We start from the raw sequence: 23855 nt of genomic DNA, 5'->3' as shown, positions 1-23855 counted from the left end.
CTTACCCTCAAATGTGGATGTTAGACCTAAAATATAGGCATATAAATATAAATATAATCAGGATCCTCTTTATATGTATATATCGTGTTATATATGTTTCTGACGCATATGACATATATTGTATTTTGTATATCATATATGACATATACTTATGATACATGTTATGTATCATATGTGTGACTTAAGTGCATATGTATGTATGCATATATATATATGCATATTCCTGTTGGTATGGAAGTTGCAGGAATACAGGAGTTAACATGCACCCCATGCATTCATCGCTGTATTGCTAGCTGTTAGAAGGCCTGTCTTTTAAGAGTTCTAAGTTGAATGATAGGTCAAATAGTAATAATGAAGGTAAGAAAAGATATAGTATTTTGTGACTTTTCTAATTTTCTAGGATGCCACCCTTTGTCATCCTTTGCTGACGTATCATAAGGCATCATTGCCTTCCTATAAGGATTTTCAACTTGTAAGGGGTCTATTTAAACATAAATAAACTAAGCAACTTTCAGGTTAATCTTATGCAGCATGCAGTTCATTTGTGCTCTACATGAGGATATGCCTAGAAAAGCTACTGGTCTTTCTTTCCTAGAATTTTATTGATTTATTTATTATTTTACCAGTCCTGGGGCTTGAACTCAGGGCCTAGGTGCTGTTCCTGAGCCTCTTTGTGCTCAAAGCTAGTGTTCTACCACTTGAGCCATAGCTCTACTTATGGCTTTTTCTGAGTAGTTATTGGAGATAAGAGTCTCACAACTCTTCCACCTGGGCTGACATTGAACTGTGATCCTCAAATCTCAACCTTCTAGGTAGCTGTGCGCCACCAGTGCCTGGATTTAGAATTTGATTTTTAAACGGCTGAAGCATTGAAACCAAAATATTTGAGATTTCTTTGTGCTTCCAGTGTTCATTAGCAATTTCACATTATTCATTTAAATATTCTATTCGTATTTGTGCTTAGCTAATGAAAAAGAAGATGGGCTTTAAATCTCTTTACTGATAGCATCAACCATATCATCTACACCTGTAAGTCTATGTCTTTATTCTTTAGCATCTGGTGTTACATGTCATTGGTTTTCAGCATTTTTGAACATGTAATTGATATCCTTTCTTTATTTGAAAAATAATAAAAAAAATTATAGCAATAGACTCTCCAGTGATGGAAATAAAATGGAGAGTGCTACAACCCTCCCAGTGTAGTTTGCTCCTTCTTGCTTAACTCAGTAATGGCAGTAAGCATTAAAGTTTCATTTGGGGGGTTAAATTATGTAATCTTTAAGTAAGCATTTTTTTTCCTGTTCTGGGGCTTGAATTCAGGGTCTGGGTGCCAACCCTGAGCCTCTTCATGCTCAAGGTTAGTGCTCTGCCACTTGAACCACAGTGCCACTTCTGACTTTTTCCTTGCAAATTTAGAAGGTCAAAAGCATTATATATTTGTTTCTTGTCTTCTCTTTAGCTCTTCCATATGTTTTGTTCTTTTTTTTTTTTTTTGGAATGTGGGCTTGAACTCGGCCTGGGCGCTGCCCCTCAGCTCTTCAGCTCAAGGTTAGTACTCTACCACTTCAGCCAGAATGCCACTTCCGGTTTTTCTCAGTGGTTTATTCGAGATAAGAGACTCTCACAGACTTTCCTGCCCAGGCTGGCTTTGAACCATGATCCTCAGATCTCAGCCTCCTTAGTAGCTAGGATTACAGATATGAGCCACTAGCGCCTGGCTTTCGTTCATCTTATAATTAAAAAAAAAATACTTGCCTTTTTATTTACTGTCATTTGTGTCCCATATGAGAAATGCAATGGTCTTTAGAGGAAAGTGAAATTACTAGAAGACTCCAGAACTTGATCATGGTCCCACTCTAACAAGGATCTAAGTATTTCATAGACATCAGGCCAGGGACATTTGTAGCTTTATCAGGTAGTAAATAATCTCCTGAAACTTAGAGTCAAGAGCCTTATTCCCATGGTGCCATGAACAGAATAGAGGTGTTCCAGCTTTTAGCCTTCTCTTGCTTTGTTCCCCCCAGGATTACATTTCTGCATATACATACAAACGCACTTTTGATTTTGTTGAAGTACTCTTTCATTTATTTTCAGACTAAGGACAACCCAGGGAGTTAAATGAACTACATGCAAGAATTATAGACCTTCCTTCGCTGGTGTCACAACTTTCTCATTTTCTTAATTCAACTTTTCCCACTGTTTGAAAAATGATCACCTTTTATCCAAAGGTTTATTTGCAATGCAATTACCAGGATGCAATTACTTTTTGGAATGCTTCTCAAAAAATTGTGTGATTTGGGGGTAACAACGCTCAATAGGAATTACACTCATTACCTCACTCATGTAACTGTAACCTCTCTGTACAGCATCTTTACAATGAAAAATACAAAAACATTGCATAATCTCATTGAGAAAAGGATCATTTTGTATTTCCATGAGCCCTGTGCACTACTAAACACATGTGATAAAGAAATAGGACATCCATTTCCACAAATGGCCTGGGAATGTAGAGTGCTTGCCTAGCATGCATGAAGCCCTGAGTTAGATTCCTCAGAACCACATGAACAAAAAAAGTCAGAAGTGGTGCTGTGGGCTCAAGTGGCCTTGAGCAAAAGAAGCTCAGGGACAGTGCCCAGGCCCTAAATTCAATCCCCAGGACTTGCGATAGATAGATAGATAGATAGATAGATAGATAGATAGATAGATAGATAGATAGATAGATAGATAGATAGATAGATAGATAGATAGATAGATAGATAGATAGATAGATAGATAGATAGATAGATAGATAGATAGATAGATAGATAGATAGATAGATAGATAGATAGATAGATAGATAAAATGCCTAGCTCAGAAATGCTGAAAGGTCTTAACCTTATGCAAAACATGGGATACGTTAAATCCACAAGAAACATAAAGCACTGTATGCCAGAGTGTTCTAGAAAAAAAAAGGATTAACTAAGAGAGAGAAGTGCACACTTAGTTAACGAGGCTTGGAAGCCTTACCTTCCTTCATGGCGAGAGCTGCCAGCTTCAGGGGCAAATCAGAATTCACGCCGGTAACAGATGAACTCTGGATGTCAGGTAAGGCATTCCGGCGGCCAGTCCTGGCTGAGGCTGCAAAGGTGTTGATCCCAGACTCCACATCAGTCATCTCTGATGAGTCTGACCTCATAACATCTACAAATAGAATGTACACATGAAGAAGATGAGAAACACAACCGTCTGGAAAGTCTCCCCCTTGATCACACCCTCCAAGAGTCTGTGCCTCCGTACTGGAGCTGCCATGTGCATGATGCTGAATAGAGCAGGAAGTCCTTAGCATCAGCCAACGTGCTATAAATAGCCCCGGAGCCCTAAGAGCCACTTAGTCTTGAGCATGAAGCCATCCTTAAGTCTTTGTTCCACTTTTCTGTGGCTCAGCCAAACCAGAGAACTTGGAATGACACGAAAACAGATTTCTTTGGCTGCTCCCAAAGGGCCCTTTGCCTGCCAGTATTTGTTTGTGATGCTTGTTTAAGCTGAAAGTAAATCACTATAATTCTGAGGACTAAACAAGATGCTCTTTTTCTATTCTTTGGAAATAAGAAATACAACATTAGCCCAGAAGCTCTTTTTTCCTCGTTGAGCGTTTCAATCTGTTCTGGTCTTAGACTCAATTTTCCATAGACTTGCGTTTATGTTAGAGAGAGTCAGGACCCTTTTTTTTCTGTCTCTTGCTTTCAAGTGGATGTGGTAATTGTTAATACGTTCTGCAACACTCTAATCTTCCTAGCAATTAATTGTCTTTATAGATTCCCAAGAGTTCAGTGACAGCCAGAGAGGAAGGGAGCAGTTATTGCTTATTCTAAACCCATCCTCTTTCATATGATGATTTCTTTTCCTAAGATGTTAATACTGAATCGTATCTCAAAACAACTGAAACAACAGCACCAAGCATTTATTGAGAAACTATTGTGTCAGGTTGTTAGCCAGGCATTGGGAGTACGGAGATATAATACACTCTTCATTTTGAGAGATTTTATACTCTCAAGTGGCAACACAAGCTGTGTGTACTAGCACAAATTATATCAAAACAGAAAAGTAGTCCAATATCAACCAAAGGATAAAGACAACTATTTGTAGGCCTTAAGAAATATGTTAGCCAACAGAAAACATGCCAGCCCGTTCACCAAAGTTGGAAGGGACTCTCCCCAAATAGTTAACTTCAGCTCAGAAAGTGCTAACAACAGAGTGAGTCGGATGTTAGAAACACAACTCCTTTGGTCCAAATCATGCAAGAAATGCATGTTTAGTATGGTCCTCAGCATGTCAATTGTCTTAAAATGTACCTTCCCCTCCAAATAGGCCTACTATTATTATTTAAATGTTGTGTTTTTTTCCTAAGGATCATATAGGGTCTCCAGATACAACTGTGGAATCCATTAGACTTTCAACTCTCTGTCAGCTGCATGGTTCTGACAGGTAGCTTAGAACACAGTATAAAGCACTCGACTATAAGATAAAAATAATTCACGCCATTATAGAATTGCAAGATAATCATGAGGGCTCAATCCATTTAATTCCTCTTACTCAGGTTTAACAATTAGCCTGTCTGATTCACAGAATTTTTATGAGAAATTAATGAGATAAAGGACATAGAAAATTTTTTGTAGCTAAAACATTGATAATATTGGACTGATTCCATCATGGTTCATATTTCAGTACCTTTTCCTTACTCTGTTACCATTCTGTGTATCTTTTTAATTCTAATGAAAATTCAGAGAGAATTCTAAAGTTTTCTTAGAGAACGATCAGCATGTCTTTGAAACTGAACTTTTAAACATTTTATTTGTCATCTCATTGAAACCTCCCAGTAATTCTATAGGCTAATGATATGTGAACTTAATTCTGTAGATCTAGAAACGAACTCAGAGTAGTTAAGTGACTCAAGAGCTGTCGTTGCTAGTCTAGCACTCATGGGTACCAATCCAGTTTCAATGCACTCCGAAAAGCAAGGTAACATGGATGATAGGAAATGATCTATCCAAATCCTACAACACTTAGAGAGAGAGACATTCTTTTCTATCTTAAATGTTTGGTTACCTTGTTAGGTCCTGTACCCATGATCCATGGATTTCTATTAGGATATATTCTCCATAACTACTGAGAACTATCTGATACCAGCAGCTTTGTATTGACTCCATACTCAGGGTTCCCAACCTGCTCTAGGTCAATTAGCATCACAGTGAAACCAAGGCTGTGATCAAGTGCTTGTCTCTCTGATCAATTGCAGAAACAACTGTGGTAGCCTTGGAGAAGGAACTATATGATGATCTGAGAGCTAAAAACATTAACACTAAAGATAAAACTTATTGAGATGCAGTATTTTTAACATTTAAATGATGTATACGTTGAAATAAATTTCTTTAATAAGATAGGAAACATTAAGGAATATTTATATATTATAAATTCAAATTCACTTCTTTTGCACAATTGATAAACGAAAGTCCTCTTACATGTTATACTTTTAAGCCAACTTTTTTATTTGGGGGGGGGGGTCAGTTGAGGGGCTTGAACTCTGGACCTGGGTGCTACCCTGACCTCTTCAGCTCAAGGTAAGTACTCTACCTCTTGAGTTACAGCGCCACTTTTGGTTTGCTGGTGGTTAATTGGAGACAAGAATCTCACGGACTTTACTGCCTGGGCTGGCTTTTAACTACAATCCTCAGATCTCAGCCTCCTAAGTAACTAGGATTATAGGCGTGAGCCACCAGCGCCCAGCTAAGTGCACTTAAAAAGTGTCGGGCCAAATGGAAAAACTTGGAAAAAATTATATTAAGTGAAGTAAGCCAGGCCCAAAGAAACATAGGTCCCATGGTTTCCCTTATTTGCAATATCTAGTATATGTATGAGTCAAGCGGAAAAGGTCAGATAATGTGATGTCAGGAAAATGAACCCTTAGATGTGTATTTTAATGTTTTTTTCTTTCATGCATGTGTTTCTAACGCATTTATAAGATTATCTCTTTGTTGCTTTGTATGTCCCTCCCCCACAGTATAACCCCTGCTTTCACTATATTTGATGTCAGTATAACTTGTGGAGGAGATGGGGAAAAACCAGTTGTTTAAGGATACAGGTGGACCTGTTGCAACAATGAGAAGTACAAGTTGTCATGTCCAAAACGAGCTTTACAACGTCGGTGGGGGGGGGGGGAAGGAGAAGGATTGGGATTGGGGGGGAGGGGGGAGGCTGGGAAGGGATGTGAAGGGTAAACCAAAGGAGGAGGCTGCAATGCTTGGTAAGAAATGTACGCATTATCCTGCCCATGTAATTGTAACCCCTCTGTACAGTATGCTCACAAATAAAATTAAATTAAATTAAAAAAAAAAAGTGTCGGGCCATCAATACGGAAGCAGCAAAATTTTGACTCAGGTTTATTTAAAAATTCCTTTGCTATTGGTGCTAGAAAACAATCATTACAAAGCTTGCCAGTTATATTCATTAACTGCTATCTTGTCAAACTCAGAAGTTGTTCTACAAGGAAGTCAAGCTAGCATGCTTTTCTCTGAAGTTTTAGCTGATCATTCCCCAACTGACATTCAGCATGATCTCCTTCCAGAACATGCCTCTGATTGCTCCTAAGACACTGCCCACCACAGGTAGACAAGACAGGTTCTCTCTGCCCAGCCCAAAGAGTTGTGATAAGGTGGGCCCTTCTAAGGTGAAGTCATCTCATCTTCTGGACAGAATTTGTTGTTGACTTACAGATACTTTATAGGACCACATTACAGTATGACTCTAAACAGTATGACTCTCTCAGTTCCCTGGTAAGGGAATTGTTGCAACATTGGGAATGATAAGAAAATCCATTAAGAAACTGACATGGCAAGGCACTGGTGGTTTACGCCTGTAATCCAAGCCTCACAGGACGTTGAGATCTGAAGATCACAGTTCTAAGCCAGCCCGGGCAGGAAAGTCCATGAGATTCTTATCGCCAATAAGCCACCAGAAAACCAGAAGTGGTCCTGTGGCTCAAGTGGTAGAGCGCTCACCTTGAGCTGAAGAGCTGAGAGATAGCGCCCAGGCGCCAGGCAATGAGAAAGTAAATGTGTTCGAACCTGTTAGATCTACCTATGGAGGTGCCTGTGACACAGTGTTAAATAAAGCAACAGTCAGTAAACAGCAATAACATTTATAATATGGGGGAAAAAGAAAAAGTTATAAATGTAGTATGATCTCAATTTCATACAGAGTAGTAGTAATGACCACATACATATTACTTTCATTATAAAAAAAAAAAGAATGACACATTCATTGGGAAAAATTACATGAGTAAACAGTTATTAGTCACAGAAAATTTCAAAATAATAGTTTGAAAATTTAGCCAAATAATAGCATATCTTCAAGTGAAACCTTCCCCCTACCCCCCACATAGTCAACGCCTGTGTCTGTCTTGATTCCATACAGACCTTTGACTGTATATATTTTAATGATTTTAAAAGGATAACATTTAGAGACAATTACTCTCTTCAAATGCCTTATGATACTTAAAAATATAATCCAGATGGTAATAGTACTAAGAAAAATGAAAGATATTAACTTTCTGGCTCTTAGTTTTCTGAGTTGACAAAGCTAATTATGTGCATGTTTGCTAACCAAGCAACTCTTCCCTTTTCTCTTTTGCAGAATTAGGAGAGGTCTCTATAGGAGCTCTATTTTGTCAATCTCAGTTGCTTATAGGACCTAGAGACATTTGGGAATTAGGGGGTTTCATACAAATCCTTACATTCCCTCAGTGAGCCAATACTATTTACAGTGCCTGGACTCCAAGTGGATTAAAAACACACAGATCAGGATGCATTGTCAAAGTGCCCTCCACTGTCATATGTACATGAATGTGGGATTATTTGCAGGCTCTGAAATACTGAAAAAGTGGCACAGTCATAATTGTGAAAAGGACAAGAGATTCAAGCTAAATGGAGTACTGAGATATCTATCTATCTATCTTCTATCATCTTTTTATCTATCTGAAGTATATATATATATATATATATATCACATATACACATACAACAATGTATACACACAAACCTACACACACCTATATATATATGTATACACACTTTTTCTGTCTATATCTATGTATATATACAGATATAGACAGAGATAGATAGATAGATAGATAGATAGATAGATAGATATAGACATAGATATAATCACTAGTCAACTGCAGTGGGGTAAAAAGAAAATAGGTTGATGTGTTACAACTGTAATTACAAATAAATAGAAGTGTTTGCAACGTCTTTCTCTGGCGATTGAAATACTGCATTCTCCTAACTAACACAGGTTCTTTCCTTCTCAAATAATTTCCTTATTTGAAGCCAAAACATCAAGGAATTTGATGCCTTCTTTTTTCATTTCGGGATCCATCTCACCCCATCTCCTGCAGTAAAACCACCACTCATTCATAAGTGAAACCTCAAGATAAACTTTCTAATGAAGCCACTACCTTAACGCACTTGGTTGAGAGGTGGTTTGGATCAAACAATGTGAAAAAAAATGCTTAGACTAAGAAAAAAGAAATCATGCATTTTTGGTATGTTAGTGCTTTTCTTGTCCAAAGACAGAAAGAGAAGGAGAAAGATTCTACACTGAGTTGGAACTGAGCTCAGTGGTACAACTATCAGATGTGAATTAGCACGTGTGAACTAGCAGTGCTCAGTCCTCAGCATGAAAAGTAAAAGGATACTGAATATCTTATCAGTATCTCTCCAGCTCTTAATATATTAATACCTTATGCTAGATTTCTTTAATTGTGGCGAATGCATTTTTATATGATTTCCTGATTTATGATATAAAGACTTCTTCAAACAAGGTGAAAGAATTAAAACAGTAGCCAGGCTTCGGTGGCTCACGCCTATAATCCTAGTTACTCAGGAGGCTGAGATCAAAGCCTGCCCAGGGAGGAAAAGTCTGTGAGACTCTTATTTCTAATAAACCACCAGAAAACTGGAAGTGGCGCTGTGGCTCAAGTAGTAGAGTGCCTGCTTTGAGCTGAAGAGCTGAGGGACAGCGCCCTGGTCCAGAGTTCAAGTCTCATGACAGACAAAAAAAGTTACATTTTTATGTACCAACAAAATAGATGAAGATTTATCAAATCAATATTTATAGGACATCTACTGTATTATTAAGTTCAAGGCCTTGTACCTGGCTCACAGCTTCAAGGAGAACCCAGTTTGCTGACATGAGATAATCTGCTTATATTTCTTTACCTCAAATATTACCCTTTGGAAATAAAATGAAATTTCCAACCCTAAAGTGGGAACTTTTAACAAATCTATCCATTTAAGTAAGAAGGCCATGTTAGGCTACACAAATATTGTAAGAAATAGATGTGTATACAAATTATTTTTTTACTTAGAGATCTGCCTCTTTTAAAAATTCCTTTAGATATATTTCTGTACATACCTTAGCTGATCAGAGGGAGTGACTTAGTTTTATAGTTTCCTCCAACTCTTATTTTTTTTTTTTTGTCCAGTCGTGAGGCCTGAACTCTGGGCCTGGGTGCTGTCCCTCAGCTCTTCAGCTCAAGGCTAGCGCTCTACCACTTGAGCCACAGCACCACTTCCGGCTTTTTTCTTATGTGGTGCTGAGGAATTGAACCCAGGGCCTCAGGCATGCAAGGCAAGCGCTCTACCACTGAGTCACCTTCCCAGCCCCTCCAACTCTTTTCTTAAGAGAGAAAACTCTTGTTTCCATAGTTTGGAGTTCATTTTGATATATATATATATATTATATATAATTTTATATTAATATAGAGGCATGTTGTTGCTCTTGTAGGTTCCAAAAAGGACCATTAACCTTCTCCCATTATTGACGATGGTTTTGTTTGTTTTTGTTTTTAAGACAAGGTCTTGTTATGTGATTCACACTCACTTTGCTTTCCTATATAGCCCAAGCTGGCCTAAAACTTTTTTTATTCTAACCTCAGTCTCCCAAGTGCTAGGATTTTATGCAAGAGCTACTCTGTGTGATTTTAAATTTGAAAGGAATGTGTGTGTGTGTGTGTGTGTGTGTGTGTGTGTGTCCTTTAACCTTCCAGATAGAGACAGTTCCTTAAATGATATATCAATGTGTCACAGGCAGTTTGTTTCCAACAAGTCTTCCCTAAATTCAGACAACTTTTTGCTATCACTATTCTTTTTCCTGTTTCTTCCCATAATAGAAGATCGACCTGCTACTAATCAGATGGCTTTGTTCTATCCTGAAAATTTTAGTGGGAAGTTTTCTACAGACTGTCTCTCATCTCTTCATTAGCCAAGCTTTTGGATATAAAATATTCAAATGGCGCCCCAAAGGCACTCCGAGCACACTGAAGCCTAGTCAGAACTGAATTTGTACTTGTGGGTAAACAAGTATAATTTGAAGTTCTGTGGTCAATTTGTACTTTTCTCAGAAGGATGAAACTTGTCTGTGCCAGGGTTTGAGCAAGAAGCTGAAGTCATTTCCCCTTCCAGTGAAATGGGTGGTTTTCAGATGTCAAATGACTGTGGATGACGTCAGTAAAAAAGAGAGAAGGGGAAGTTAACTCTGACCACCAAGATTCCAAAAGAAACAGCATTACATTCTTCTACCTGGGTAAAGACTAGACCAGAGTCACTTAATAAATTCAATAAGCAATTGTTGAATTAATAGCTGAAACCTATCAATAATAAGTTAGCAAGCATAAAAAGTAAAGGTTCTGTTCATTATTAATATTCACAACAAAGATTGCAAGTAACTACAGGAATACCCAATGGCTCATGCCATAATCCTTGATGTTCAAGAAACTGAGATCTAAGGATTGTGGTTCAAAGCCAACTCAGGAAGGAAAGTCTGTGAGACTCTTACCTCCAATTAAACAGCAAAAAGCCAGAAGTGGAGCTGTGGGTCAAGTGGTAGAGCACTAACCTTGATTTTTAAAAATTCCAGGTACAGGGCCCAGGCCTTGAGTTCAAGCCTCGGCACTTGCATAAATAAATAAGCAATAAGTTTAATTAGTAAATATTAAAATGGGCTTTGTTATGCTAATAAGAAAACATTTTTTGCAAGTAGATTGTAGAATACTAGCCCAAGTAATGCCTGTCTGGTTTGGGCATGAGCTCTGTTTACCATAGGCACAACAATAATCAATGCAAAAACTCTGATAGTACTAACTTTTATGCCCATCAAGAGCTCTGATAGTACATGCTCCTGACTTGAGCCCTCTCTGGAAGGGACTCATTAACATAAAATTGAACACATTGTCCGCCTAAAGTCAATACAAGCAACCTACCAGTTTTCCCTTGTATGTACATATGTTGCTCTGTAATACTTTTAAGTAGGCTGATTCCCGCACTTTATTGGTTTTGTTCTCAACCAGGGGAGAAATGAAATTCCTTAATCCTCTAAACTGATGCTCTAGATGTTTTATCTAGAATTATTACTGAGAGAGTTACATCTATGAAAAAAACTGCTGTTTCAACTGAAAAACAATTTAAAGCTGTTTAAACATGAGAAGCTTAAATTGCATGTTTTCATTTTAAGGGAATATTTTTGTAACAGGTATATTTATCTATCAGAGAAAAAATACAGTGTGATTAAAAATAGCAGATCTATTTTAATAACAGCAAAAGTTATACCATATCAAAGCATTAAAAAGCTAGATTTCATTCCACTTCTCAAATTATAGATGCATAAGTATTCACACTTAATATAATAATTTCATTTTATGTTTAATATAGTTTTAGCAAACTTTTTGTTTTTTACTCATATAATAGCATATTAGAATTTAATGTAGACCATTTTTTCAGTAAACTTTTGTTTTTAGCAGTGCTAAGACTTGAACCCAAGACTTTGTCTGTGATATGTTAGTACTCTACCATTGAACTATATCTCCAACCCATAATAAACTATTTTAGTCATAAACTGTATATTTCCCTTCATTGCCTATCATAATTTCCAGAAGTTAAATCCTGCATTGCCTTCGAAAAGAGATTTGATTTCCCACAAGACAGCAAATTACTTTATTAGCTATCTACCTTATCAAGAGTAGAATTAAAAGTACCTGTTTTATTTCTTTATGATCAAGGAAACTAACACTTGTAAAAGCGCATCACTAATAACTACACAAATGGTTTGAATCCGTCATATTACTGTAGAGGCATTCTAATAGAATGTTAACTATGAGCATCAATTATCTTGTTGAATTACACGACTGGCATGACTTCTAGAGACAGCATCTAATGTCAGTTATAAAGTTATTATAATGTCACGATAAAAATCACATACAAGTTTGGCTAACCTTCTTAATCAGCTAAGCCAGCTAAGTCACACATGACCCCCCTGCCCTGCACTGTCCAGGGCAGGTTCTCCTGAAAGATATTTATGGGCAGCAGTAAATCAGTAAATTTCAGGGTTGTCTTCAATAGTTAAAATGAGATTGAATCGCAATATCTTCATGATACTTGAAAAATAATCCTTAGTCTAAGTAAATATGATAACTCTATTAAAAAAAGGTTATAAAAGAGAGTCCTAGGTTCTACATGAGGCTTTACCTGACCTCATTTAAAATATTCCTTCTCTGAATGCTTGATAACTCCTTGCCAGGCCCTACTTTTCCCCCATGCTTGCTAGCTTTGAACACATATTATAATTTATGTATGAATGTATTAAAGAAAAAAATCTCCCTTCCCAGAAATGTTAAACTTCACATAATTAAGGGTTTTGTATGTCATTTCACCGACATTCATAGCAATTAAAGCCATGCTTGGCACTAAAATCTGTATATTTTTTTCAAAATGATGTTTTTCCTCTTGGTTGACATACTTTTATGCTCATTTTTCAGAAAATGTGAAATTCTGGTAGGCATTAAGAAGAAAAATAATTATCTCATGTCTCATTAGCCAACTGGTAGTGCTATTATAATACTGGTATAGATCCTCCCAGAACTTTTTTCCATGCTCACAGACACAAGGAAATGACATACAATGTATGCCACATACACAAGTTCATCATGTAGGTAAGAGTGCCATATGCATATATTTCAGTTCCATATTATTTGACTGGAAGATGGATTATACTTATTTTATATCGTTGACTACATAGTAAAAGTGAAATCTTTTGTAAGCCAGGATAATTATAAATTTGAAGGAAAGGTTTAACAAAAACAAAAATTAGATATATAGATTACTTTATATATGCAGTTAATACTTTAGTTAATACTTTCAATACATTTACCTTATAATGTAAATGTATTGAAAGTATTAACTATTAATTAACTATTTCTAGGTGGTGTTTTACTTAAGATTTATATTTTCCTCTTGGAGCTTCATTTTTTACAAATTTCCTATAATGAAGCTTTTTATAACAGAAAAAATATCAGGAACATATCGAGCATTTGGAATGTGAAACACTTTAGAGGGAGTTTTCTCATGATCCTGCATTTTGCAATGATCATTGCTATCTTTGAAAAATAAGGAAACTGAGCTTGGCGCCCACCTGTAATCCTAGCTACTCAGGAGGCTGAGATCTGAGGATCACAGTTTGAAGCCAGCCCAGGCAGAAAAGTCCATGACACTCTTATCACCAATTAATCAGAAAAAAATCCAGAAGTAGCACAGTGGCTCAAGTAGTAGGATGCTAGCCTTGAGCAAGAGGAGCTCATGGTCAGCACCCAGGCCGAGTTCAAGCCCCAGGACTATCAAAAAAAAAAAAAAAAGGAAACTGAAGATCATAGGAATGAAGCAATTTGATTAAACCCAGCTAGCAAGTGACAGAGGAAAGACTATAAACTATTACGTCGTCATTCATTTCTTTTAAATTACATCTCTCAAATATCTGTTGAACAAAAAGTCTGTGTCCATCAATTCTTGAGAGCTTACTAAATTCTTTTTGCAATGTAGAATTCTGAGGAAATATGTACAGGAAAACAAAAGGTGAAAATTTGGGATATATCTATATCTATATAGGTGTGTGATATATATCTATCTCTATCTATATCTGTCTATTACAATTATAAACAGGTATTAGTTTATGTATGTGTCTATATATAGACAGATATAGATATATATCCTCACTTTCAAATGGTTTCAGAACTAAAAATAGAAATAATCAGAATACCTTAGGACAGATAGACTTTTTGCACTGCTGGCGCTATGTGAAAGGGAAGTGTTTGAGTTGTGTAGTCATTAAGGAAAATTCACAAGGCTGTAGACTACCACCCACAAAATTTTGGAGGGATTCTTTAAGGGAGAAAAGAAATAAAAAGGTGAAATCAAAGAAATATCGTGAAGGTAAATCATGAATGATGGAGTGAAAAAGCCAAGTCGTCATTAAGGAAAAAGAAAAATTTCACATTGGAGCTTAGGCATAACTCAAACAAAAATTATGAAAGAAATGAATGCCATTAAAATGCCTGAATGTATTTTTTCCTAGGAACTGTGGAAACATGAACATTTCCAAGACACATAAGAAAAATATGTATGAAAAGCAGTGTCTAAAATGGAGACTGATATCCAGAAGATCATCATAAAGCAATTAAGAAAGATTATTTTATAAGCGAATCTACCACAATAGGAATGATAAGCTTATTTCCCAAATGCAGAACACCAGAAATTGCTTCTTAGACATAAGACAATGGTAATGAACTTACTACATTAGCAGATCTGAAAATTTATTATACAGTACTAGTTAAGATTTTGTAGAATTCTCCAAATATAGTCAATTCAATAATAAAATAGAGACTTGAAAAATAAACAAATATCCATATTTTCCCTTGATTATTGAAACAGGTTTTAACTAGGTTACTGAACTGTTACTTGTGACCCTGAAGTGTTCACAAGAGAAAACCTGATATAGATGGAAAAACTGCTACTCATGGAAATAACATATGGTCCTGTTAATAGTTTATAACAAAATTCTAGGTCTATTACATGGAAAGCTTCAAGCTATCTTATTTTCCATTTGGCCTGGAATCACTCATATTGTCATTTGAAAATTTTAACTGAACAATATATATGTTCACTTAATTCAGCAGTAAATATTTTGCTATATTTAATCACTGTAAATACTAACATTCTGTTCTATTATTTGAAAACAAACTGCTAGCAACATACTATAAATACTTAACACATCTCTAAGTCTTAGCATTTACCCACATTCTCTAAATTTGACCCTTCTGGGTATACACCAAATTGATTAGTTTTATATTTTCAATGTAGCTTTTGTTTTCACTACAAACTAGACATCTCATAATCCTGTAGATTTATGAGGGCTCATAGGTTATTAAGAAAGCCTTTACCCCAAGCCTTTTCTTCTCTGGTTAAGCCAAGACTAGTAAGTCTTATCTTCTTTTGGAATAGGTTTGTGTTATGTTATCCTTAAACTGACCAGATTACTCTTCTTCTATCTGGGTTTTATTTTGAGGATTTAGTCTATCTTCCACCTTGAAAAATTCCCATTTTATGCCTTATCTCCAGAGCAGTATTCATTAAAACAGAACTTGTGCTCCCAAATTATGAAGCTGACCACTTGAAATCTAGGAAAGACTTCAAAAAGACTGCATAAAAGATTGAACGAGTATCATCATCTTGGACTTCCCAGGCTTGAGAATTTTTAAACACATGTCTTTTGCTTAAGCAAAATAAAAGTAAAATAGAATTGGAGAGTCACCATGGAGTGAACCTGGTCGGCCTCTGCATATAGTACTTACCTGTTTCTCCAGCTTTGTGATTTCTCATTAATCTGGCTTTGTGAAGAAATCTCTCTCTCTCTCTCCCCTTCCCCCAACTCTCTCTCTCTCCTGTCTGTCTGTCTGTCTGTCTGCTCGCTCTCTTTCTCTCTCTCTCTCTCCCTCTCCCTCTCTCGTGTCTTTTTTGCAAGCATTTTTTTTTTAAAAAAAAAAAGAAGCCTTACAAACCTATCCAACATTTGAAATAGTGTGAATACAGATTTTCATTATTCTGTTTTGGGTTTTACTTACTTTATTAGGTCTTCTATAATGCCAGAAAATTAAGTTCTGGCTTTAAGTTTCAATTCCTTCTTGCCAAAGTAATAGTATTCATTTGATCACAAGAAGACCAAATGTGCAATAATATAACCATATTTTTTGTTTCACATTTTCCATATTATTTTTTAACAGTTTTTTTTTAACTCATAGTGTAAGGCTGTTTCTCTCCCACATGGAAGACAATCTTCTCACTCAAAGTAAAAGCATTCAGTTTAACATTAAAATTCGTTTCCTCTTGGGTAAAGTATCAAATAATTTAAGATGATTTGCAAAATTTATTCCCTCATTTTGTCTACAGCCTAATAATATCAAGGTTCTATATTATGTATTGTCATGACATCTGATAAAATCGGGGGTAAGAGCTTAAATAGTTTGATCATTTCTCCAGTTTATACTCAGGAATGGATAAAATACCTTAAGTAACCTAGCTTTCTAATCAAAGGGACCAGGCACAGTTCCTACCTATGCCTGAGTAACAAATTTCAGTTCCAAATGAGCATATGGAATTATGCAGACAAGCCAATCATACCCTATGGTAGAAAACAGAGGACACTACACCTGCTCCTTACTACTCCCACAGCTCCTTACTTATTAACTCTCCCCTTGATACAGCATCTTTACAACTGGAAAAAAAAAAAATGTTCCTCTGCATCGCTTCTTGTGCTATATTTCACTACTAAACTGATTTGAGTCATACTTGTCAGGGGTTAGGTGTTATGTGTTTCTATCTTCAGACCCCTCAGTGAAGAAAGCTCTCCTTCACCAATAGGGTGAATAGGAAGGAAAAAAACCCCACAAAACTAGAGTCAAAAACCACATGGTATTCTCCCACATGATAGAAGATACCTGGTCAGCTTAAATGAACTGCCCCTGGCTAACTGATTCTGAGACATGATGAAAGCTTCCGGAGACAGAACTGCTAATTACTGGGGCACTGTGTGGCACTGTGCGGCCTTTGTCACCATTCCTATTTTCTCATTGCTCTGTCTCCAAGATGAAGGATGTTTGAACTATGCTCTGGTGTGACATGTTTTGGGGTTCAACTTGTGTTTGGCTAGTGCTGAGGTTTTCATTTATAAGGAAAGTTGATGAACAGTGCCTTAACCAGTCAATACTTCAGTCTTCTTTATCTGAATTCAGGCTAGAGCTCTCTGGCCACTGTGTCTAGCCTGGCAACTGCCATTGGCTATTCCAGGAACCTATACAGACACTGTTTGCAGTTGTACTTGCATATCTATTAGATATGCCCAGGGACAGCCAGCCCTCTGGAGAGAACACCACCCAGCAAAGAATCAAGCATGACATTCCCGATGCTGTTGCTCTTCGTGCAAGGGTAATGACCTTGCTGGACTCCTGTGCTGTTGCTTCCCTTGCTCTTGTTGCTTGATTTCTCCTGACCCCCAAGGACATCATCCATGGTGGCCCGTGGCCCAGGTGCTGATGGCTGATGAAATAAAAAAAAATAGGGGGAGGGGGTAGGGAGAGGAAGGAGCATTTGGTACTCAACCAACCACTGAATGCAAACCCATAGCCAGTATGCCCTGGCTCAGCACAGCTGCCTATCCACACAGAATACTTAATCTCTCAGTTATGAGCCCGAACCCAAGTTATAGATAAATTTCTTTGCTGGCTGTCGACCTATATTCCCAGGAAGATTGGAACTCTGGGAGAAGAGGTGACCACTAACAAGTCTGACTTCTGAACATGTCCCATAACTGCCCAAATGGTCTGAATCACAAAGTATACATTTCTATGCATACAGACAGAAACTGGAAGCTGTTACTTTACATGGCTATATAGAAAAGAAGGAAAAGAAAAGAATACTACATGATAGAGAAAGGAGGCTATGGTTAAAGATGGTTTGATCTGTCAAGTTTGATTACAGATCAGGCACTCTTTCCTTGCACTATTTCATGGAATATCTCTCAGTGCTACAAAAAAGTCCCAGTCTATGGGATTATTCTAAAACACCAATGGAATCCTTGTGGCATCTTTTAAATGAACTAACTCAAATCTAACTTAAACCCAGGACTAAACTCAGGTCCTTGTACTTGCTAGGCAAATGCTCCTACACAGAACTAAATTCCAAGCTCCCAAATCCGGCACCAATGATCCATGTAATTCAACCATTCCCTTAGGGGAGACTAGCAACTTGATGATTTTGAGAAGTAGAAACTTATAAATAATATGATGAAGATGAAAAGGACCCTTCCTCCATCTCCTTAGAGGAGTATCTAAATATACAGTAGGGAGTAAATTATCATCATCTTAACCATCAGAACTACTGGCTTACCCATATGCCCTGCAGTAACAGCACTCATTGCCTAAAAATATCTCATAATGGTCATAGAGATTCTGACCCAATAAAAAATAAATGAAAATTAAATTAAGTCTTTGACATTTACAAATTGGCCAGACAAAATGGGAACTCGGGATCTGTCCAATAACTATCACAAAGTAAAAATAATTAACATGGCTTAACATAATTTAAAATAGTGCCTTCAAGAATTAAAACTTGTTTATGGCAGCTTATGAGAGAAGGGGTGATTACCCCTTAATAGTTCAATATAGTTTATTTGGCCTATTCTTAAACCTGGAGGAAATAAAAACATTTATTCTATGCCACAGTGGATTTCTGTGCTTTTAATGCTATGATTTCATACCATTAAAGGTGATAGAGGTAATAACTTCCTTATTGGCATTGCTGTCTCCCTCCAATCAGAAATTGCCAATATTTTTCTTGTTATAAATTTGGCTAATATAATCTGTTTGGTGCCTATTTGAATAGCCTCTCAGCCAGTTTGCTTTACTTCTACAAAGAAACAATACACCTTCCCTACACTGGCTATGGAACACTTCCAGAGCTTTGTCATTACACACAGGTCGTTCTAGACAAAACTTAAGCATTCACTTTTCTCCAAGAGCACATGTGTGATATCACATGGATGATCTTTACCTCCAGTCATTAATTTCTTTGATACATTTATTAAAATACAATCACAAAGGAGTTCACAAGAGGTTGTTATGACACATAGAACAAGGTCTAGCTTCTTCATATAAATTCTTTTTTTCTTTTTTTTTTTTCAGGTAAGGAGTAGATTTATTCATCGTTCAGGCTGGCACCAGGCCATCTTGGTCCTCCACATGGTGGGGAAAGGCCTGGGAAAGAGAGAGCTGGGAAAGAGAGAGAGCTGGGGAAAAGAGCTAAGAGAGAGCTAGAAAAGAGAGAAAACAGCTAGAAAAGAAAAGATCTAGAGGAGAGCTAGAAAAGAGAGAAAACAGCTAGAAAAGAGAAGATCTAGAGAAGAGCTAGAAAAGAGCAGAGAGAGGGCATCTGGGCCTGGGCTAGGCCTTATCTAGGGTATGGTTGGAGAAAGCTGTGGCCACATCAAATTCAGATGTGACCTCAGCAGATGCAGATGTGACCTCTTCCAGGTGTCCCAGTTGCCTAGGTAATGCAGGTACTGGGTGGAGACTTTGCTGCGAGGAGGGTGGAGTCTGCTAGCCATCCAGGTAAATTCTTTTTTTTCTTTAAGAATATTTATTATATAGTCACTGTAGAATCTTTAGACATCAAGTAAATCTATCATCTAGAAACAATCAGCAGGAACTGATTTCTCTTGAAGTGCAGAATCTCAAAAGCATATACAGATAATACATGTATTCTAAAAAGTAATCTGAGCTGGGCGCTGGTGGGTCACACCTGTAATCCTAGCTACTCAAGAGGCTGAGATCTGAGGATCACAGTTCAAAGCCAGCCGGGGCAGGAAAGTCTGTGAAACTCTTATCTCCAATAAACTACAGATGTGGTGCTGTGGCTCAAGGAGGAGAAAGAAAGGGGAAAGAGACAAAAAAGAGAGAAAGAGAGGGAAAAAAAGAGAGAGAGGGAAGGAAAGAGGGAGAGAAGGAGAGAGGGAGACTTAAAAAAGAGCACTTGGGGCTGGGAAGGTGGCTCAGTGGTACAGCGCTTGCCTTGCAAGCCCTGGGTTCAATTCCTCAGCACCACCATAAGCAAAAAGCAAAAAGCAGGAAGTGGCGCTGTGGCTCAAGTGGTAGAGCGCTAGCCTTGAGCTGAAGAGCTGAGGGACAGTGCCCAGGCCCAGAGTTCAGGCCCCATGACTGGACCCAAAAAATAAAATAAAATAAAAATAAATAAATAAATAAATAGCACTGCCCTAATCAACAGAAGGTCAGGAACAGTGCCCTGGCCCTGAGTTCAAGTCTTGGACAGAAAAAAAAAAAAAAAAAAAAAAAGAAGGAAAGAAAGAGGAAGGCTTCTTGATATATCAGCAAGAGGAAAGGAAGGCGGCGGCCTCGATGCTCAGTCCCTAGCAAGATTCTATGATATCGGAGGAAGTCACCCCAACTCAGGAGTCCTTCCATATTGGAGACACTCCTTGAAATAGACTAAACCAACAGCAATGCTATTTTTTCCATCACAACTAATGGAGCTCATTGGAGAATTGCTACTTTCTATTCCTTAAGCAGAATGTACATTTCAGACTTTCATCTTAGCAGTGAATACTGGCTCCATAAGTACTTTTTTACAAATCATAGGTTATTGTCAAGAGTTGCTCTTTAACTTTAATTAAACTGGAGATACCCAGTTTTAAATACCCAAACCTTGGCAAACAGATTTCTCTACATTTATTGATTTTAATTCAAGCCCTCAGTAGGATACTTCTAATTCTCCTTTAGAGTTCTAGAGATAGAATGATAGTAAAGAAGGCACTCCTTTCACTTCTCGGAATACACACAATACTTGTCACTTGAAGAAGGCATTCAATGGAAATCTCACCTTACCTATAAGCCTCAGGTCATTAGCCCTAGGAGGCAATCAGTTTCATTGAGTAGCCTAATGACATGTTTAAGACCTATTTAAACCACAAAGTAGAAAATGTTCCCCTTTTCTCTGAACATCACTATAAAAAGGGCTGCCGATTAGGGTTCTCTCGAAATACTCACACTGTCTCAACGCACAGCTCTCTAAATTACCTTTATTGGCTACCCAGGAGGATACCTCTAAATTTCTTCTGTCTGATATTCCTGATCAGGTGGCTACTTTTTACATCTTGAGTAGTTCCATTGTTTTGCTAATCCCTAAAATATCCAGCTATCGTCTAGATTTAAATGTCAAATGGAGGCCAACAGGTCAAGCTTGACCTCTCGTTGAAGAGGTCTCAGATGTTGGCTCCTCACTCTTTCCATGGATGAGGTACCCTAGCCAAACCTCGGTTCTTATCAAAGGGACTTGGCCCAGCTTCTGCTCAGGTTTCAGCTGTCTGCTTGCCAAACTGTTGAAATAAGGTCCATATTTTTCTCCAGTATTCAGGGGCGCCTGGTGCTCTTCACCTCTTAAATCTTCTTCTCACATCCCTGGTTGCTCAGTGAGTTCCCAACTATGGCTCCTATGGGACCCTGCATGATGAACAGTGTCCTCTTTTCCCTCTGCTCTCAGTTTACAATACTAACAAATAACCTCCAATCTCCACATCAGGAGATGCTGAGCTCTCTCCACTAAATGAGCAAAACACATACCCCCTACATATGACTAATACCTATTTCCTAAAAGAGATATAAAGACAGGGAGGAATAAAGCCTCAGTTTCACATGTGTCCTACATCCATGCTGACCAGCACTGGTTTGCAACTTGTTCTATTTTGTCAGTGTGACCTGGAATCCACAGCCATTGATATCAATGTAATCCCTGCTCGATCCTCTGTTCCAACGTAGGGTATGTGGGATACAGGTCTATTTAAACCACTGTGGATCCTTTCTGCGGTCTATGAGATACTTTCAGTCTCTTTTCTGAATATCCTGAGGGCCAGGGTATTGTAGGAAGTGGCTTTCAAGCACATCTGCCTAATATGTGCAGCTTTGTTAACTTGTCACCGCAAGAGTGAAGGCATAATGTTCTCTACACTTGGATTTTTTTAAATATATATTTTTATTGCAAAGATACTGTACAAGGGGGCTACAGTTACATGAGCAAGGTAGTGAGTCCATTTCTTATCGAGCATTGTTACCCGTTCCTTTGTTTTCCCCTACCGTCCTCCCCACTTCCCCGACCCCTCCTCCCCATCCCCCACCTCTGCCCCACAAAGTTGTAAAGTTCATTTTCAACATAGTGTCTTGTACATCTCATTGTTACAATGGGTCATCCTGTATCCTTATTTCAGCATTATGTTATTTCCCTTCCCCTCCCCAAATTAGAAAAATGTATATATAAGTTGCAGGACTTGGAATCAAATACAGTGACAACAGGGGTTATACCATGGGGAAAAACATACAAAAGAAACAAAAAAAATCACATGGTACATTATAAATTGTTGACTTCCTTAAAATCTTTGTTGCTAGCAGTGCTTAGGTGGCTTATGTCTATAATCCTAGCTACTCAGGAGGCTGAGATCTGAGGGCTGTGATTGAAGCCATTCTGGGCAGGAAAGTCCATGAGACTCATCTTCATTTACCACAAAATGCACCAGAAATAGAGCTGTGGTTTCCATAATAGAGTACTAGCCTTGAGCGTAAAACGTCAAGGATGGTGGCCAGTCTCAGAGTTCAGACCCCAGAACTGCTACAAAAGTCAAAAAGTCTGTTATTTCCTTCTGGCTCAACCTAAGGAACTGGGATTCCTGGGGACCTTGCAAAGACTCAATAGTCAGGCTTTTCTCACACTGACAGGTAAATGATTCATTTCCTCTCCCAGAAACGTTAAAAAATGAACTCTTAGTTCATTACATTCTTCTTCCTGCTTGAAGGTTGTTTTCAGTTCTTTTCTCAGCTCAGAAAATCTTTTATTTCAAAAAGCCCAGCTATTGTCAGATATAATATTGGTTTTCAAGCCTATGATTCTTTGTTTACATTTTTAAAAGCATGAAAAACATAAGAGAACTTTTGTTGTACATTATGTATCAATTTTCAGTAAATAGTATCTATAAAAAGCATTAAAGGAAGTATGAAAGAGTAAAGAAATCTCAGTTAATTATTAAAAATGTTATCAGGCCATACAAACTTAGGCAACTACTCTTACTGAGCTCTTACCTTAGGCAGTTGGCTTTATAAATATATTTGCAAATTGTACATTGCTTTATTGCATTATTTCATTTAATCATTACCATGAATGTTTGTGAGAGAAAAGGGACAGACACATAAAGGAGAAAAAACTACCTATCAATATGAGATGACTAAAATCAAGTTTTCCAGATGTTACGAAACTTCCATAGATAAGGATCTGAGCTTTGTTATGTGATTCTAAAACATAGGTGTTTTTTTTTTTAATCATTGCATTCTACTGCTTCTAGCGTCAAAAGCCTGTGTAAACTTAGAAGACATTAGCAAAAGAAAACTAACTGCCCTATGTATAAAGAAGCCACCTAAAACTCACTGTCAGCATATGCTCATATGTTCTCCGAAGTGCTTGATCTCAAAACTCTTCAAACAACTTATCTCTCCTATAAACTTTTATCCTCTTTTTAAAATTTGATTTTATTTTGTTGTAAGGTACTGAGTACATTTATTTTTAAACATTATTGTTACCCCCTCCCTTGTTTTCCTCCCCCCCCCCCAGCCTCCAACTCTCCCCAAATGTAAAGTTCATTTCAAACATAGTGTCTTGTGAGTATCGCTGTTGAATACAGGTCATAGAATTAAAATAATACTCATGATGTTGAATAAACAATGTATCTTCTGGTCTTTGTACTTTGAACAGTTAGACAATTTCAATATGATCCACATTCAGATACCTTAAAACTCTTTACCAGAATAAAACAGAAGCAAACTCTTATTGCAGATGATTTGATCTCTAAGTTAGTCATTATTTCTAGATATGTTAGTTGACTTTTGA

The 23855-nt window shown here is 37.4% G+C and overlaps 1 protein-coding gene across 5 annotated transcripts in view; it reads right to left on the bottom strand.

Moving 5' to 3' along the window:
* Positions 1 to 23855, bottom strand: part of Pkib (cAMP-dependent protein kinase inhibitor beta) — a 96771-nt gene that overhangs the window by 1373 nt on the left and 71543 nt on the right. For 3 of the 5 annotated variants that reach the window (XM_042671157.1, XM_042671098.1, XM_042671235.1), the window contains one exon: positions 3007 to 3180. In XM_042671157.1, coding sequence (XP_042527091.1) covers positions 3007 to 3175 — 169 coding nt within the window. In that variant the 5' untranslated portion in view covers positions 3176 to 3180. Of the gene's footprint in view, positions 1 to 3006; positions 3181 to 9315; positions 9320 to 16630; positions 16635 to 17350; positions 17435 to 23855 lie in introns of those variants that run through there. The other 2 variants (XM_042671311.1, XM_042671027.1) reach the window with 2 other exon arrangements.

This window comes from Dipodomys spectabilis, unplaced genomic scaffold (assembly GCF_019054845.1).
Source record: "Dipodomys spectabilis isolate Male_0828 unplaced genomic scaffold, ASM1905484v1 ptg000001l, whole genome shotgun sequence".
In the NCBI taxonomy this organism is placed as follows: Eukaryota; Metazoa; Chordata; class Mammalia; order Rodentia; family Heteromyidae; genus Dipodomys; species Dipodomys spectabilis.
Note: the sequence above shows the minus strand (reverse complement) of the source record. Positions and strands in the feature narration are given on the sequence as shown.